This window comes from Phocoena sinus, chromosome 20, assembly GCF_008692025.1.
Source record: "Phocoena sinus isolate mPhoSin1 chromosome 20, mPhoSin1.pri, whole genome shotgun sequence".
In the NCBI taxonomy this organism is placed as follows: domain Eukaryota; kingdom Metazoa; phylum Chordata; class Mammalia; order Artiodactyla; family Phocoenidae; genus Phocoena; species Phocoena sinus.
The window spans coordinates 18,405,201-18,422,863 of NC_045782.1; the positions used below are offsets into that span (position 1 = coordinate 18,405,201).

Genomic DNA, 17,663 nt, shown 5'->3' on the forward strand with positions numbered 1-17,663 from the left:
TCCTACCCAGGACTTTGAATCCGGAATGAAGGTAAAGCTGAAGGGCGGGTCATGATCATTTCAGGGCAGTGGCACCCAGCCCTTGGAGCCCCTGTGGTGCCTGCCCATGTCCTAGTCCAGGTCTTCAGTCTCCCGCGGATTCTGTGAACACCCCAGGTGCCTTCAACAAGATCCCTTTCCACGTGGGACAAGCGACCAATTTCTATTGCTTGCAAGTCAGAACACTGAGTACTCCCAAGTTCTTTCCAGGTCCATCTGGGGGGACTTCAAGGGGCACTGGGATGGCAGGAGTTACTAGAATGATGGGACGCAGCTGACTAGGAAAGGCACTGGCTCAACCTTAGTGCCACCCTGTCCTCCCTACAGCTGGGTAGTGGGTGGTTAATTGGGGCATTGGCACCGTCAGCTCCAGGCAGCAGCTGAGATTTTTCCGTTTGGTTGTTTTTGTTTGTGTTGGTAATTCTTTTCCACTTACAACCCCCCTGCCAAGGTTAAGGCTTTCTTTTATATCTCTCCCACAGAGTCACAGGTGTCTAAACCACCCAAGACAAAAACAGCACTCCATTCTTCTCACAGTATCCCCAAGGCATGGAGATTTACTGTCCCCAGTCACCCATTCTGATGTTTGCTGCTTTGCCGTCAGCCCATTTTCCTTACACGGATTGTAACTTCTCCATGAAAGCCCTTTGGAGGGTAATAAAATCATTGCTCAACCTTCTCGCTCCTGAGTGCCAATGGTGGGTAACCTCAGCTCCACAGGGCCAGGCCCTTAAACGAATGCGAAGTGTACGTGCATAGAGTGTATGTTGCACCCAGCAGGAGAGGGGGTAGGCCGGAAAAACAGGCCTGGAAATTCAGCCTCCCCTCTCTTACTGACGGTTGCACCCAATGGAATATGGGCTGCATTTTGAGAGAGCTTATGCATTTTCCAGAGAAGCTAGAAATCTAGAGGTATAAGTAAAATTCCTGATTTTTTAAAATGTTGGCAACTAATTTGAGTTTTTAAAAACTGTAAGCCAAAACAATACCTCTGTGGGCTGGATGTGGCCTAGGGGCTACAAGATTGCAGAGCCTACATTAAGCGCCTGGGACCTGGTCTGCATCCTTCGGTACTTATGACCAGTACTGACCTGAGTCTGGTTACCTGGGCCCCAGGCTTTAGTTGGTCCTGCTCTGGTCCTGTCTCTTCCTCACAGGGCTAGGAGTTCGAGCCAAGGGAGAATGACCATGATCCTTCTAGACCATGCTCCTGGTACTCTGGACACCGGAAATCCCTGCTCAAACGGCCCCCAGCCTGCTTCCAGGGACTGTGTGGACCTCCATCCTTCCAAGGCAGCTGGCACCGCCTGTCGTGGGCATCTTCAGGCCTGAGGGATGGCTCATTGCAGGGTGGAGGCTGTGTCCCTATGAATGCACTGTGAGTCCCCCTTTGGTATGGGATGGAGTAGGGTTTGAACAGAAGGGGCAGGACTGCCAACCAGGGTCCTGCATTCATACTCTTGTCCCTGGCTAGGCAGTTGGTAGGGGTGGGCCTGCTTGTCACTGCCCAGCGTGGCTCACTGATTACCACTGACCCTGGGCCCAGCATTGCATGCATCGTGGCATTTAACTAACTCACGATGCTTACAAGTCGTAGTCCCTTTCACAGAGGAAGAAACCAAGGTACCAAGGAGTGAAATAAGTTGCCCACAAGCTAGTGAGTGGCAGAGCCAGGATTTGAACCAGACAGCGGGTAGCACAGCAGACTCGCTCCCGGTCCAGCCACCCTCTGGAGACGCCTGGCGCTCCCCACCCCCACTGGACGGCCAGACCCTCCGCGTCCTCCCGGCCCCCCCCCCCCCCCGCCACGGCCCGGCCTCCGCGGGGGCGCGGGAACCGCCTGTCGGGTCGCTGAGCCACAGCCTCACAGCTGCCCGGGCCTTCCGCGGCCCCGGGGGCCTGGCGGTGACGGCGGCGCCTGGTAGCGGGGGATTTGGATGCTCGGCCGGCGGCTCCCCCCGCCCGCACCACCTCCGGGGGTTTGGCCGCCGGGACTTATCTCGTTGCCTTCCCGGCATGCCCCGCTCGCAGACGGCCGCCAGTCCCGCGCCCGGACTTTGCCATCGCGGGGGGCCCGGCCGCGGGAGCGCCCCCGCCTGCGTCCCGGAGCCGCAGCCTCAGGTGGGTGAGCCCGGCGCGCCGCGGAGCTGGGGACCGGGGCTCTCCGCGGGCCGCCCCCCGCCAGCCCCTTTGGAGCCGGGTGCGCGGGACTGGCGGGGGTGCGGGAGAGGAGGGGGAGGGGAGCCCGGCGCCCGCGAGGGGGAAAGGCGGAGCTGCGCGCCCCGGAGCCATCGAGCCCCGCGTGGCGTGAGCCGGGGCGCGTGGGGGTCCCTCCCTAGGTCCTGGGTATGGCGTGGGTGTTCTGGGTGGCCGCGCAGGGGGAGGGAGGGGGGTCTTGGGTCTGTTTTATCCTTGCGGATTTAGAACCCGCTAGAGGGAAACAGAAAAACTCATCCTGAAACTCACAGAGGAGAATACACAAAGAAAGAAGAAAACACACGAAGAAACACTCGTACAGACCGATCACGGAGGGAGACAGCAACAACTCACAGAAAAGCTCCTACACACTCAGGGAAACACACCCGAAACGCACAGGAAGACAGGAAACAAAGCGGGTGGTCTTGGAGACCTGGGGCAGAGGGAGGGGGAGGGGAAGGGAAACACCGAGAAAGCGAGAGAGGAGGGGAGGGGGAAAAGAGAAGGAGGGGTGGAGAGGAAAGCTGAGACAGGGAAAAATGAAGAGAGTGAGAAGTGAGCGAAGGAGGAAAGACAAAGGGCTAAAGGAGGTAGTCCTTTAGGAGGGATAGTATAGAGAAACACATCTAGAGAAATGACGCAGGATCCCTCGCCCGCCGCCCCAAACACAGAGATGCAGAGATGAAAAAGGTAGATCCCAGCCTTCTTACCCTTGTGGGCAAGTGAACATCACGTGGGAGAGCAGCTCTGTGAGTCCTCTGAGAAGGCTTCCTTGGCACTTTGTGCCAGTGAAGTCCCCCTGGAAAACTCCTACTCATCCTTCAAAACCCAGCTCAAGCATCACCTGCCCTGGGAGGAAAGCTTTCCTAGACAGTGGCATGTAAGCACTGGCACTCTGTTTTCTGTGTACTTCTGCATGTGACACAGGCACACGGAGTTGAAATGGTTTGTCTGCCTGTCTGCCTCTCCCCCCAGCTCCACAGGTTTTGGGGCCCATGTCTTACTTATCTCCAATCTCCAGAATCCAGTCCAGTGCTTGGTGCATAGTAAATGAACAATAAATACTTATTGAATGATGATCAGGAGCATTTGGACCCTCCAAGACATAGAACATAGCATTAAATCCAAACAGAGAAGATGTACTGTCCTGGAGTCAGAATTCTAGGTCAAAGCACCCTTTTTTGCAGGTGGAAAAATAAAAGCCCAGAGAGGGGAGAAGACTTGCTCAAAAGGACACAAGTAGGAGACCTGCAATGAAATAACATTGTGAATACATGCTTCCCTGAGATGCCATTGTTCCTCTAGCTTATGAGTTTAAGATAGGTGTGAAAGAAAGACCTAAATGAAAACAGGCAGTGAATAGGCAACAAACACTTTAATACCAGTTGTAAGTTTCCAGCGCTGAAACTCACAATCGAAACTTTCCCCAGAATTTTTAGAATCCTCTTTCCTCCTTAGAAAGGACAAGGGAGCTGAACGTCCATCTCAGTTTGAGTGGATGGCTTTCTGCTTCCTGACTACGTAAACTTGGACAAATTACGTAACCTCTCTGGACCTCAGTTTTCTCAACTGTAAAATGGGGATACTGCTACCCACCTCATAGGATCGTTAGAAGAGTGAACACATACCAAGTGCCTGGCACAGGGTAGACCCTCAGGAGCTACAGTCCCACCCTTCTTCTTAGGTGGGTGTTCTTTCATGCGCCTGGGGCAGATGTGAAAACAACAGTGCTAGTGGCAATGTTTCCTTTTGTTCCAGGTTGAAAAGGCCATCCCCGTTTAATTGGGGAGCAAACACTTTTAGTAAAGGAAAAGATCAAATTTGGGGCATGGGTCTTGATTCTGTTCAGGCCCTCAGGTCTCTCCAGGTGACTTCGGGGGACCTAGCTGCCCTCCCTGTCAACCCGCCAACGGGGAGGACCCCACCACCACACTACTTAGCGTTGCTTCTTTACCAGGCTGCTCTGCCCTTGTGTCTTTCCAGCTTCAGCCCATGCGGGGGATTGACCGGGACTGAGGGAGCCACCTGGAAGCATGGAGACCGTGGTGATTGTTGCCATAGGTGTGCTGGCCACCATCTTTCTGGCCTCATTTGCAGCCTTGGTGGTGGTTTGCAGGCAGCGCTACTGCCGGCCTCGAGATCTCCTGCAGCGCTATGATTCCAAGTGAGTGGCCCAGGGAGGGGAAGGAGGAGAGAGGGGCTGTGCCCTGGGGCCCCGACAAAAGAAAAAGAAGTTTGGTGCTGGGCAACTGTCGTTCAGCTTTTTACCTCTAAAATGGTACCCAAAGGCTGTCCTTCCCTGTAAAGACCTCAGAGCTTAATAATGGTCCTCAAGCTCCCCCAACATCCTGAGCCGCCTCGGACTCTGTCTCTGAACATGTTCACCTAGCACAAATCTCTCCCAAACTGGCCACCTCACTTAGCATTTGGACAGGCCAAATCCCTTTCCAGCCAAACTCATAGGAACAGAAATCCAATGCCCACGTTCCAGCCACACATCTAAGCAACAGACACTTGGGGCTGCGAAACCCCAGCATAGGATTGCTTCTCTCTCTGCTCGGATTTCTTCATGGGAAACATACTTTTAAGCAAGATGCCATTTTCAGTTTAGGGATAGTTTAATGGATAGATCCCAAGGGACCCTGGCCACTAAACCCTTAGTTTCTCTTACCCCTCTATCTGAATCCTGTCATCATCTCTGTTGAGTGGTTAATAATTAGTCAGTGCCCATTTGTAGGACCCAGGAAAGCTCTGCTGTGGCGTCTCATGTTTTCAAGAACCCTGTTGTAAAGTAGGAGGTATTTTTACTTCACCCGCTTCTCTAGTATAACTTGGAGGGGATGGGGCCGTGCCGGTGGACCAAGGTCGCTCCCAGGAGTTGATTCTGCAGAACAGGTCGGTTTGAGTAATAGGAACTTTAGCTTTTCCATTAAAGGTAGGTGTGAAGGGCGAATAAGTTACAAACGGATATGATTTTGTCCCACAGGAGCAGCCCTGTCGAGTACATCTCTGTAATTCTTGTGGTCGTAGCCCTGCCTTTCTCTTAATGGCGCATCTTGTTCTGTATCACTTTTCTTGTGTTTTCGTGCCCCTACTTCCCTGACTCACTGTCTAGCCATGTGCCCTGCCCACAGTGCAGTCCCACTAGCCTCAGGTTTGGCTCCAGGGCAAGTCCCCGCTTTAACTTACTCCCTCCCTTTATCCTTTCGGGCGGATATGTGGGCCTCGATGAGGAGAGTCGGCAGCGGTCGTCCATCTTGAAGCCACTTAGCTGGGCTTTCCTTCCAGGCCCATTGTGGACCTCATCGGCGCCATGGAGACCCAGTCTGAGCCCTCAGAGCTAGAACTGGACGATGTCGTCATCACCAACCCCCACATCGAGGCCATTCTGGAGAACGAAGACTGGATTGAAGATGCCTCGTAAGGCCTTGGGGACCATTTGCTTTCCTGCAGCCGCCTGGGGAGGACGACCCAGGCTCCTGGGTGCCCTCGCGTGGCCGCCTTTTCCAGAGCCCTTGACTGAGTGCCCAGGAGCGCTGTCACTGCACCGAGGAGCTCTGTGTCATTTGCCGCTCTTTCCCCTGCCTTCACTGTGGAGGGAACTTAGACTATGACACCACAGTGTTTGTCCTTGCTCTCCCCATTTCGTAGACCTGAACACTGAGGCCCATAGATGTGAGGCAGAGTTATTCTAAAGTCGCCCTGATGTGCTTGGGTTATCCTTGGGGCGCCTGTGAATTTGACCCTCAGGCTCCAGGGATGCTACCTTTGTCTCCGGTGTCTCCCTCGGAGATCCCTCCACCCACCAGGAGATGCTGTAGCTTGAGAAGGGTGTGCCGCTCCCTTTCCTGTCACTCAGCCGTTCATTCACTGGGCAGATGTTTACAGGTGTGATGTGCGGGCTCTGGGCCAGGCGCTGCAGCTATGGAACTGGCGGTGGAGGCAGAATTCTACTAAAATACAGTATTTCAGAAATGATGGAGGGGGGGGTCTCTGTGCACGGTGCAGCGGACACGCGGAGGAGGTGGCGTCTAGAGCTGCCTGGCCAGAGGTGGGGCTGGATTTCGTGAAGGCTTTCCCAGAGTGGGTGCCTTTTGTCCTGGGTCCTTTTCTGGCCGCGCCGTGCGGCGTGCGGAACTTCCCTCACCAGGGATCGAACTCGTGCTCCCTGCAGTGGAAGTGCGGAGTCTTAACCACCGGACCACCCAGGCTGAGGATACCGGGAAGGATTCCCTGGGTGGAGGAAACAGTCTCAGAAGCTCAGGGCTCTAAAACAGCATGGTTGGGTGCGGGAGAGGAAAGGGAAAGACGGGACAGAAGGTGCCTCCTGGTTTAGCTCCTGGGCTTGTTCGTTTAATCGCTGGGGCACCCCTGTTCTCAGGTGGTGTCCAGCTGTGCCCACTGGTCAGAACTGGATGAAGCACGGAGGTGGTGGCTGGAGGGAGGTGGGCCTGTACTGACAAATGCTTCTTGTCTCCCCAGGGGTCTCATGTCCCACTGCATTGCCATCTTGAAGGTAATACTCTGCGGTTTCCCCAGGAGGATAAGGGGTGCTCACCAAAGCATCCGTGTCCACAGACTGTCCGAGGGGAAGGAACTTTGGGAAGAGCGCTGACCTGTGCAGGAGGCCCTTTTGTAACATGCCTGACAGTTGGAGTTTCTACTGTTCACTTCTGCTGCCCCTGGATGGTCTGTTCTGCTTTAGAATTCTCAAGGCCCTTTCCACCTGGTCCTCATACAGGCAGTCACAAACCACATTTTCACTGACCGTAGAGAAAGCTGTGTGCAGAATAGAGACTGTGTTTAGGGGGAGGCGGGGCTTCTCAGCTTCTCCTGGGCACTTTCTTTCATGAACGGAGAGCTCAGCCCCCGACAGCAAGTTGAGTTCTGTATTGGGGCTTCTGCAGTTACTAGAAAGTTCACCAGCCCTCTTTGACTGTGACAGTAGTCAGCCAAACGGGACAGTCAGTGTTAAAAAAGCGCCAAACTGTGAGTACTTGAACTTGAAGGCAGACTTTTTTCTTCTAATGCCTGCAACCTCCAGGACAGGGTGGAGAGTTGCATCCAATTTGCATTTGGGGAAATCTTTATAGTTTGGGGTGATTTTTACAGTTTTGGCATTTGGTTTTCAATTCTTGCCTGACGCTCTCCTACTTAATAGGATAATAATAATATTGAAATGTTTGGCCAATGGCAAATATCGTTCATTTCAGTAACCTGGCGAACCATACATTTCTCTTTCTGTCTAGCGATTATTCAAGATTTCAAAAAAGACAGCTTTAAGTGTCATTCAGTACAAAATATTAAAAAGTCTTTCATCCCACCTCTCCTTCAGCTGTTCTCTTGGGGGACAAAGAAGAGCCTGGTGGGACATTGTTGTCCCAGAGTCCAGGCTTATTATTGAATCCCAAGAATCTCTTGGGGGTATAGATGTGGTTATAGATGGAGATACATGGGTCTAATGTCTAGAACAATGACACCATATTACATCCCCCTTCTCCCAACCAGGATGTGTCCTGGCTCTGGCTTTTGTCCCCTGCCCTTGCCTATTGGAGGAGGGGGAATGAATGACAGCTGAGGTGTGGGTTAAATCAGCCAGAAGGTGTCTTATTGGATTGGACTCAGTGGTCCATCCTGAGATCCTTAGATCAAAGGAGAGACTCTCATCTTCCTCTTGGGATCCCGATCCTTGGTGGGCTGTTGGGCTTCTTTCTGCCTCTCTTTTCCAGCCCCAAGTATAAGGCAAGTGATGGAACTTCTTTGCCAGGGCCTGAAGCACATCCAGGTTCTGACATCGGGGAGGTGCGAAAGTGGGGAGCAAAGCTTTGGGGGCGGCCAGCATTGTTGGTGGACGATGAAAGAGGCCACGTGTCCTAGTCTTGCTGTTTTCCTGCTTTTTTTCCAAGGCCCTTTTATCATCATCTTGACAAACCTGGGAAAATGTTACCCTAGAAAAGTGCTGAAATAAGTTCCACTTTTGGAGGATGTGCTTAAAGGGAACAGTTGCCCTTTGTCCGTCCATAGTTCTGAGGGTGCCCCTGGCGATCTTTATCGCTTTGGAAGACGAAGCCAGGAGGTGAAGGAATCGAGAGAGAAAATAGGTTTTTGCCCTTAAGTGAGAAGGTGAAATTAGAGCACATGATTTTTCTTAGATTATTTCAGCTCAGACTTCTCTAAGCCGAAACCCTGACCCTGATCTGAGGTTCCCACCCCTCCCTCCTCACCCGGCCGTGTCCTGGGGTTTGCCTCTTCCATCCCATTTCCTCTCATCTCTGTGTACTTTTCACTTCAATCTGTCCGTTAGGTTAGGGGGCTCAGCTGTGAGATGGGGGGCGTGTTTGGCTTTGTGGGGTTGGCAGAAGCCCTCGGGGGAGCTGGGTCCCTCCTGATCACCTCTCTCCTCCCTGCTGTGGTAGATCTGTCACACTCTCACGGAAAAACTTGTTGCCATGACAATGGGCTCGGGGGCCAAGATGAAGACCTCAGCCAGTGTCAGTGACATCATCGTGGTGGCCAAGCGGATCAGCCCCAGGTGAGGTCCCCATACTCCTCGGGGGAGGGGGAGGGGAGGGGCCAGCAGCTGAGATGGGGGAAAGACCAGGCTCTCCTGAGACACTCCAGGGGCAACTTGAGTGGTTTATGTCCTACACATTCCCAGGGCACCCAGGAGGGTTTAGACGCTGGGAGGCTTTCAGGCTAAGGCGGTGTCAAACGGCTCCCCTCCCCTCCAGAGTGCCCCCGCCTGTAGGCTTTTTGGGAAATGCCAGCATATGACTAGTGCTGACCTGGCTCCTTCTTCCTTGGTCCCATGCCAGCCGGGGCTGCTTTCCTTCCTTTTGCCACACCTTCTTCCTGGGATCCGGGCCAGCAAGCACATTTCCCACTGGTGCCCACACCCCTGTGTGCAGTGACCTCCTGGCTGGCGTCTGTACTGTAGACCAGCTCCTTGTCTCTGTGCTGTCACCCCCGGCCCCATCCAGGGCCCAGCAGCAGCCTCCAGGACCGGGTGGGAGGTGAAGAGATCATTCAGATCTCCCAAATTCCAGGCTGTCTGCAGAATACCACGTGGGAGGCAAGCAGCAGGATTGTAGTCAACAGCTCCACCCCCTCATTTGGGCTCGATCTTGTGAAGAAAATAAAGCCCTTCTCTTAGAGGGAAGGGTGGTACTAAGTTGGTGCTGCCATCTGGTGGCTGGCACGTGGATGTGCCTGAGTTGGGAGTTTTTCCGAGTTGAGGAGGGTTTTTTTAATCAGCCTCGGAAGTTCCAGGGGTCCTCGCTTTCCACGTTGCCGTGGCCTCGGGTAGATCACGAGGAACCAGCCCTTGGAGGGAACATGAAAGAGTTGGTACACTTGAACTCTGTCCAGGGAGTTCAGTGAGTTGAGAACGTGGGAGGGAGATAATCCCGAAGAGTTCTTGGCTTTCTCTGGAGCTGCCCCAGGTGGGTGTGGCTACTTGAGTGGCATCAGCCTAGGTGGGCCCTTGGCCTGAAGACCCTCCGACCCAGGCTCTGGGCAGGCAGGCACCAGACCTTCCTCTGGCCTCCCGTGATTGGTAGAGGCTGCATTGCTCATATCTGCTGGACCTTCCTCATGCTTCTTGTTACTTCTGAGAGCCATCCCAGGGGCCAGACGAATTCACATGACCCCAGGTTACAAGGCAGCATCGCCAGGAGGGCTTGGAGGAGGAAAGAGATTGAGATTTCTGAGTCCCAGTGAAGTCCTGGGTGGTCAGGATTAGCAGTGGTGCTAGAGACAGGGTGTGGCATCGCTCAGAGGGCAGACCTCACCTGGTGCTCACTGGCCCGTCCTACAGAGCACCTTGGATTGCTTCCAGAATGATCCCTGCCATAAATCAATCAGGGGCCTTGCTTTCTCTTTTTGCCCTCACACTTTCACCTTCGGGCCGTTTTTTGCCTCCACTGTTTTTCTTGCTCCATCTGTTTCATATAGTGTGTTGATAGCATGTTAGTTTCAAGAAGAGTGGCTTCAGCTGCAGGGCAGAGAAAGGGGCCGGCTAAGATGGGCACTGAGTGACCACACCTCTGTACTTCCGCACCAGCCCCTCAGTCCCAAGACAAGGACTTTCAAGGGCATCTGTTTTCAAGTGCCTTTGGGAATCAAACAATACATCGTTATTTTTTGCTTCTTGACTATCAGGTGGTCCAAGAGCAAGGATTTGGATGAAAACCTGGAACCATGTAAATGAGAATGAGTAGTAGCTCCTTCTAGAATTTGATTAAAAGAAAATTAACCATGAACTGTACCGTGTGCTAAAAGAAATCCAATGGAGTAGTTTGAACCCGAATTAAACTTGGAGGTTTTTTTTAGTGTTCTATATAACTACCTTTAACCATTTTTTAAAAATTAAATGTAAAAGTAATAAACACTTGTAAAAGTGAAAACACTGCAGAAATAGAGTATCTGAAAAGTGAAGGACCCCCGAATTCCACCCCATCCTAATTCCTGGAGGTAATCACTGTTGACTGGTGAGTGTTCCTCCAGACTACCCCTGCCCACTGCATTTCACAGCTTTTGTTTATTCATTTTTCTACAAATGAGGTCAATCAGACTTTACATATTGTTTGGCAATATGCTATTTTAATGTAGTAGTATATCTTTTTTAAAAAAAAATTTATTTATTTATTTTTGACTGCATTGGGTCTTCGTTGCTGTGCGCGGGATTTCTCTAGTTGCAGTGAGCCGGGGTTACTCTTCGTTGTGGTGCGAGGGCTTCTCATTGCGGTGGCTTCTCTTGTTGCGGAGCATGGACTCTAGGTGTGCGGGCTTCAGTAGCTGTGGCACGCGGGCTCAGTAGTTGTGGCACGTGGGCTTAGTTGCTCTGCGACACGTGGGATCTTCCCGGACCACGGCTCGAACCCGTGTCCCCTGCATTGGGAGGCGGATTCTTAACCACTGCGCCACCAGGGAAGTCCAAATGTAGTCGTATATCTTGAATATCATTCCAGATGTGGGAACTTGTACTTTTTAGACCATTGGAGCTTAAACAAAACCAGAAGAAATATTCTCTAAACTGAATCTTAAGTCTTTCTGTTTAAGTCCCTGTCTGAGAATGCAGTTAAAGTCCCTAAAGACTGGGTCTGGAATATCAAAAGAGAAGCATAGGGGTAAGGAAAGAAAGGAAGGAGAAAAGGCCATAAGAAGAGCAAAATACTGAAAACCTTTTGCCTCCCCCCCAGAGTGGACGATGTTGTGAAGTCAATGTACCCTCCATTGGACCCGAAGCTCCTGGATGCCCGGTGAGAGGGGTGGAGTGGGCGAGTGTCTTTTCATGCTGGAGGCTCCCCGTGTTATCAGATCTGTGAGGTCGGCTCTTCGGGTTGTGGAGGAGAGAGCTGTGTTGGTGGGTTCCCAAGGCTGCCTGGGCTTTGGGTAATGGTCAGCCAACCAGCGAACGAAGCCTGGCTGGATGCTGGACGCCAGGGCTCTTCCTGAAACCCCAGAGGAGGAAGAGCCAGTCTTAAATTTTGAATTTTTGTGATTAAATGTCCACCCAGGCCAAGTCCTATCTGCACCTTCCCTCCCTCCCACTTCCCCCATAGCTCTCTCTGCTCTTTGGGTGCCGGAAGCAGACATGCCTCAGCTTTGAGTGCCGCCCAGTGGGTCGCTGGTACGGGTGGTGGGCAGGAAATGAGAATGCAAGTGACAGGTCAGCTAAAGCTGTGCTCACCTTCCACAGGACGTACCCAGGAACCCCTTTCTCATGATCCTCCCCTAATACGCAGAGTGTACTTAGGCTTTTGAGATTGTTATGTTCCTCTACCAGTTATAAACCCACTTACAAAAAAAAATCTTCCTTTGTCTCTCAGATTTATATGACTGTTTCACAGGCCCACTGTGTGATAATTGCCAGACAGGCTGTGGGTCACGGCAACTCAGTTGGTCTCTCCACCCCACTCCTATTACTGCCCAGCTGTGTTCATGGGCTAGTCATCTGTCATGCATTCCCAAATGTGCTGTGCACACTCGCTATATAGAAGATATTCTGCACTGAATCTTTCAATACTGAAAAAAAAAAAGCCTCCTCCTCAATTTAGTTTGCAATTAAATGTTTTAGGATGCGGTAAACCAGCCCTGGGCCTCATTGATTCAGAATCATTAAGTGATGCTCAAGGTGGGGTACGAATATCCTGTCTTCAAGGGGGCAGCAGCTGGGGATGTGCTTATCCAATCGACTAGATCCAAATTGTCCCACAAAACCCTCTTCTGGGAGATGTTGATGGATGTGTTGCAGAAAGTGGGCTCCCGGTCTTAAATAAGTTAGTGAGACTCAGAGTATTACATTCTGCCCTTAGAGATTTATCATGTGCATCATCTGAGAAGGGCTTCAGTTACCTTTGTTTAACCCAGATGTTCCCAGCTTTCTTTGAGCATCGAACCCTCTTTAAATTACATACTCAGCAACCTCCCAAGGAAGGGACTCCAGCTTGGGGAACACCAGTCTAGACTCTTATCCCTTTGGGCTTTGGGGCAAAGTCCCTTAGATCCTTTGGAACCTGATCCTGTTGTTTTTTCTAGGACAACTGCCCTGCTCCTGTCTGTCAGTCATCTGGTGCTGGTGACCAGGAATGCCTGCCACCTGACCGGGGGCCTGGATTGGATTGACCAGTCGCTGTCAGCTGCCGAGGAGCACTTGGAAGTCCTTCGAGAAGCAGCCCTGGCTTCAGAGCTGGATAAAGGTCTCCCAGGCCCTGAAGGCTTCCTGCAGGAGCAGTCGGCCATTTAGTGCCTACCAGCCAGCAGCTGGTCACGGGGCCAGCCTGCTGCCATGGCTGGGTGGCTCAGCTGTGCCTTCTGCTTCTTCCTGTAGAGTTAGTTGTTCTCCACGGCTGGGGAGTCCAGCTGTGTGTGTGTAGTAAAGCAGTCGATGCCTCTGTTGTAGTTACAAGTGGTGGCTGGTGAGTGGCAGTCTAATTCCACAGTTAGGGGAGATGACAGTCACCATCTGTACAGCAGAGCTTTGAAAACCGGAGGACTGTAAGCTTTATTTAGCTCACCTAGTGTTTTCAAGAAAATCCAGCCACCATCTAAGAATCAGGAGGTTTCACATTAAATCAGAATGTCTGGTTTCTCTCGAACAATCAGAAGTTGAGGCAACTCTCATTTGCATTTTCCACAGAGGACAATCAATTGGAACTACGTAGGAGTTGCCTCTCTTGTCAATACTTGTACTCTCTCACCTGGCCTGTTTCATTTATTTGTATTATCTGCCCAGTCCCTGCGGCATCTGGGTCCCTCCTTCTCTTTACAGGTTTGGGTTTGAAGGTGAGCAACGTAGAGTTGATCATTCCCTTTTTATCATTATGCCTGCAATTTTACCTAGCTACCACTAGGTGGAGAGTAAACGTATACTTAGCTTTCCCTCAATTGTGTGATTGTGTAGTCAAATTCCGATGCACGGTGTGTGGTGGGACGTATTTGTCTGAGGACTGAGGGTGGAAGGAGAGAGGCTAAGAATCCCAAGGATGCCTTGTGGGTATGACTCAAAATAAGATATTCAGAGACCCTCCAGAGTTCAGGCAGAGGTGAAGATAACCACCATGAAGTATTGTTTCCACACTACCAATGACATCCATGAAAGATGGGTCCCCTTTCTTTTGGTATCTGCTTGTTTGGCAAGTACTGAAAGATGAGGGGCATTTTTATGACTTGAGACCTCTGGGGGACCCAGAATCACAATTGTATAATCCAGACTGCATCCAAATTCTCTAATTTCCATCACAAGCATATAGCAACACCTGAAATACTTTTTTTCCTCCCAGGATCTCAGAGCCAACCTCATTCTTGGGAGAGGGCCCTGGCTTGGGGGCTGCCTTGGTTCATATCCTATGCTGTTAAGTATGTTTGGAGCTCCATGTCTGTTCCCATTTCATTTTCTGTGTCCTAATTCAAGTCAGCAAATCCCTCAGCCTGATTCTAGAGAACCAGGAACCCATGTTCCCAAGTCCAAGATTGGGGCCTTGTTTGTCATTGAGATGTGTTATCCATCCAATTTCATTCTCTCCTGAAAAGCAAGATGCTTCTCTCCAGCACAGTGCACACCAATTCCCACTTGGGGAGGTGGAGTCAGGAGAGGGAAGCTGGGACTCAACTCTCATGGAAGGATAGAGGGATTCCTGAGGACAGGGGAGACACCTTACTGGATTGTCCACTCCCATCAGCCCTGAACACATGCTAGGTAACTTCCCTGTCCTGCTGGTGAGCTGTGAATGGGCAGTGTCCACAGAGTCACTGTGACTTTTCTATCTGTGGCCTCCACCAATAGATATCCAGAGTCCTCCTGTTTTTGTCTTTTCCCCTCCCTTTCAATACCTGCTTTCATAAGCAGACTGGAAACCACCATGCTAAGGTTGCAGTGGCTGCCATGGTTGTCAGTGTCCCTGCATTTCAACCTGGACCAGAGCCCTAAGCCAGAGAGAGCCCTTAATCTCTCAGATACCGTCTACAAGGTGTGGGGTTAGAGGTGGAGAAGTTTCCCAGCACCACCTCGCATCTCTGAACCCTGGCAAGTCCTGGCCCACCTACTTCCTCAAGCTCTGAGATGCTGCCCTTTTAGTAGTGAGAAGAGGTGGCTGAAGACCTTGGAAGTGTCTGCTAGGCTGCGAGATCTCTGATTCCACTGCTGTGCAGCCTTTCTTTTGTCTCCAGTGCAGGACAAATAAGAAGCTTCTGGTTCAGGTTGGTGTTGGTGACTGATGGTTGAGGTGGAATCACTGTCTTTGGGGTGGGACTCTTCTAGCCCTTTGGGAGTTGGCTGAACTTGCCTCCTCATTTGGGAGGGACTGGTTGGCAAGCACTGGGGGTCCAGCCAGGTATGGTTTCCCAGACGATGGACGCGTCCTGAGGCCCTGGTTCATTAGTGTCTGCGTATATTGTCATAGCTCTTTCCTTCCATGATTTTCTTCCATGACCCCCACCCCCTCTTACCTTGGCGAAGGAGCATCAGACTCAAATTCTGAATGAAGAAGGAATTAGGGATAGGAATTGAGGGTGAAAAGAGCAAGGTCTTTGAAGTCAGACAGAATTAGATTCAAATTTGGGCTCAGTCATTGACTGTGTGAGCTTGGACAAGTTTCTTAACCTCTCTGGTCCTTAGCTCTCTCACCTGTAAAATCAAGGCTACTGCCTCATTGGGTTGGTACGTCAATCGCATGAAGCAGTGTATGTGAAATGTCCAGTTGTGTGCCGGGTACTGATTAGCCAATGTTAATGCTTCTCTCTCCAAAGTGCCCCGTGCCCTGATGCAGCTGATCGAGATGGTGTCACCCCGGTTACTATGGCTCTGTCTAAGCTCTGTTCATGAGCTCTGGAACCAAATAGCCCCAATTCTGGAATCACTGGCCCAACCTTGTGCCCGCCCCACCCCAAATATGTTCACAACAGGAAGGCAATCAAAGCTCTTGGCCCCTTATCAGTGTTCCCAGGGTTGACTCCCAAGTTTGCATTCCTCCAGAGCGCAGCCCAGAGTCTCCTCCAGCTTGTGAAATCTCCCAGACAGAACACGTGTTCCTGGCATCGGACTTACCCTGGTGCTTACTCTGACTGCCACATTCCAGGAGTTCCTTCTCTTCAGAGACCCTTTCTACTCTGTGTGGCCACATGAGCCTGATCTTTAGAAAATGACTTATAGTTCAAAGTCCCTGAGTTGCGTTATGACCTTGGACACTTTGGGAAAGTGTCAAATGAAGAATTTCCATCTATTTCCTCCTCCCTCTGTCCTCCTCTCCCTCCCTTCTCCTCTTCTCTCTCCCTCCACCCTTCTCTCCCACAAACAAGTACTGTTTACTTAGGCGGAAGCATAGTGCTAGGTGCTGGGGATATGGAACCAAAGCCACGATCCCTGGCCTTAAGAAGCAGAGACAAATGAGCAGTTGATTGAAACATGACTGCGGCCAGGGCAATGAGGGAGGGATGCCTAGCCGGGGGCCCCTGAGCAGGCACAGGACAGGGAAAGGGCGGGATCGAGATAGGGAAGAAACCTGGGAAGAGCTGATACCTGAGTGGAGACTTTGGACAGAGTGTTATCGAGGTGTTCCGGGCAGACTGGACCACATGGGAAAGGTCCAGGGCCAAGAGAGCATGACTCATTGGAGAATTGCAGGTGATGGGGGAGGGCTGGAGGGTGGGCTGTGAGGGGGGAGTTGGACAGGTTGGCAGATCATGGAGGGTCTTAAGATGTTATATTAGGGAGTTGAAGCTTTATCCTGAGCATAATGGGGACCCTGGAAAAGGTTTAACTGGGGAATGATTTGGTCAGATTTGCAATTTAGATAGAGTCATTTACTTCATACCCTATGACGTTAGACGTCAAGACCCATAAATGTGCCTGATGCCACCGAGCACGTGTTTCCCGCTGAGTCTGAGAGGCTCATGACTCAATCATGGTAGAAAGGCAGGGTGGGCAACTATTTAGGAATGGAGGAAGAGAGAGGCTAGGCGTTAGAACAGAATGGGCCGGGATAATACCGCAGTGCTGCATCTGATCCTGGCAGGTAGTTACAGTGTCTTTGTGTCAGAAATGCTGATGAGCAGTTCTGAGGATCTGCAACATCACTGGGTCGTTGCTGTCTCATTCTATCTGTATTTTATCATCCCCATTTTACAGATAAGGAAGCCAAAGCCTAGAGAGACCAGTAACTTTCGTGGTGTTATTAAGAATGAGAGCAGGGGGAGTTCCCTGGTGGTCTAGTGGTTAGGTTTCAGCACTTTCACTGCCAGGACCTGGGTTCAGTCCCTGGCTGGGGAAATGAGATCCTACAAGCTGCGCGGCAAGGACAGGAAAAAAAAAAAAGAATGAGAGCAGGAACTTCAACTTCCCACCCGATGTTCTTTACCACCACTCCTGCCTGCCTGGGTTCAGTGGATGGGGAAATCCACAATACAAAAGAAACAGCAGATCCCAGAGTTATTCTTTTCTAGTTCTAGTATTTTTCACTAAAAAATTGGTGGTCATGACCCATAGATTAATTTCATGGCCCACTAATCGGTTACAACCCACAAGTTGATAGAACATGGACACTAAAATGAGGGCTGGGGCATGGGTGAGGTATTCTCTCTCCATTCAAAACGGCTTAGTTTTATCCTTTTTAAGTAAAACATGCATTTACCAGAATAGTGGCAAGAAAAAAAATTCATGGTGCAAAATGGAATAATGGATTTATTACATGATTGATATTAGTTCAGGAGTCATCTGTGGAGCATCTACACGGATTAAACCCTGGGGCACAGAAATGAATAAAAATATAATGCCTCTCTTGAGATGCATATACTCTAAGGTAGAAAGAAACCCATAAAGAGTCATTTTCAATGTAACTCAGTAAGCACTGGATAAGGGAACGTGTGTGTAATGAGAGCACGGAGCAGGGGCACCAACCCCAGATTGTGAGAGCTTCCCGAAGGTGACGCTG

The 17,663-nt window shown here is 51.1% G+C and overlaps 1 protein-coding gene across 2 annotated transcripts; it reads left to right on the forward strand.

Moving 5' to 3' along the window:
• Positions 1-1,896: 1,896 nt before the first annotated feature.
• On the forward strand, positions 1,897-13,623 carry TMEM98 (transmembrane protein 98). Of its 2 annotated transcripts, XM_032617838.1 has the most exons (7): positions 1,897-2,160; positions 4,219-4,399; positions 5,524-5,655; positions 6,718-6,751; positions 8,652-8,767; positions 11,436-11,495; positions 12,775-13,623. In XM_032617838.1, exons 2-7 carry the CDS (start codon positions 4,269-4,271, stop codon positions 12,980-12,982), a joined length of 681 nt encoding a protein of 226 aa, XP_032473729.1. In that variant the 5' UTR covers positions 1,897-2,160; positions 4,219-4,268; the 3' UTR covers positions 12,983-13,623. The 2 variants fall into 2 exon arrangements, with proteins under 2 accessions (XP_032473729.1, XP_032473730.1); XM_032617839.1 differs by lacking the exon at positions 5,524-5,655 and having other exon boundaries at positions 2,042-2,160; positions 12,775-13,621.
• The last annotated feature ends 4,040 nt before the right edge of the window (positions 13,624-17,663 follow it).

Bases quoted from the DNA above. Each gene is read 5' to 3' on its own strand.
- TMEM98 (XM_032617838.1), top strand. From the start codon at position 4,269: ATGGAGACCGTGGTGATTGTTGCCATAGGTGTGCTGGCCACCATCTTT. The intron at 5,656-6,717 runs GTAAGGCCTTGG...TTGTCTCCCCAG, and splicing joins GACTGGATTGAAGATGCCTC to GGGTCTCATGTCCCACTGCA. The intron at 11,496-12,774 runs GTGAGAGGGGTG...TGTTTTTTCTAG, and splicing joins CCGAAGCTCCTGGATGCCCG to GACAACTGCCCTGCTCCTGT.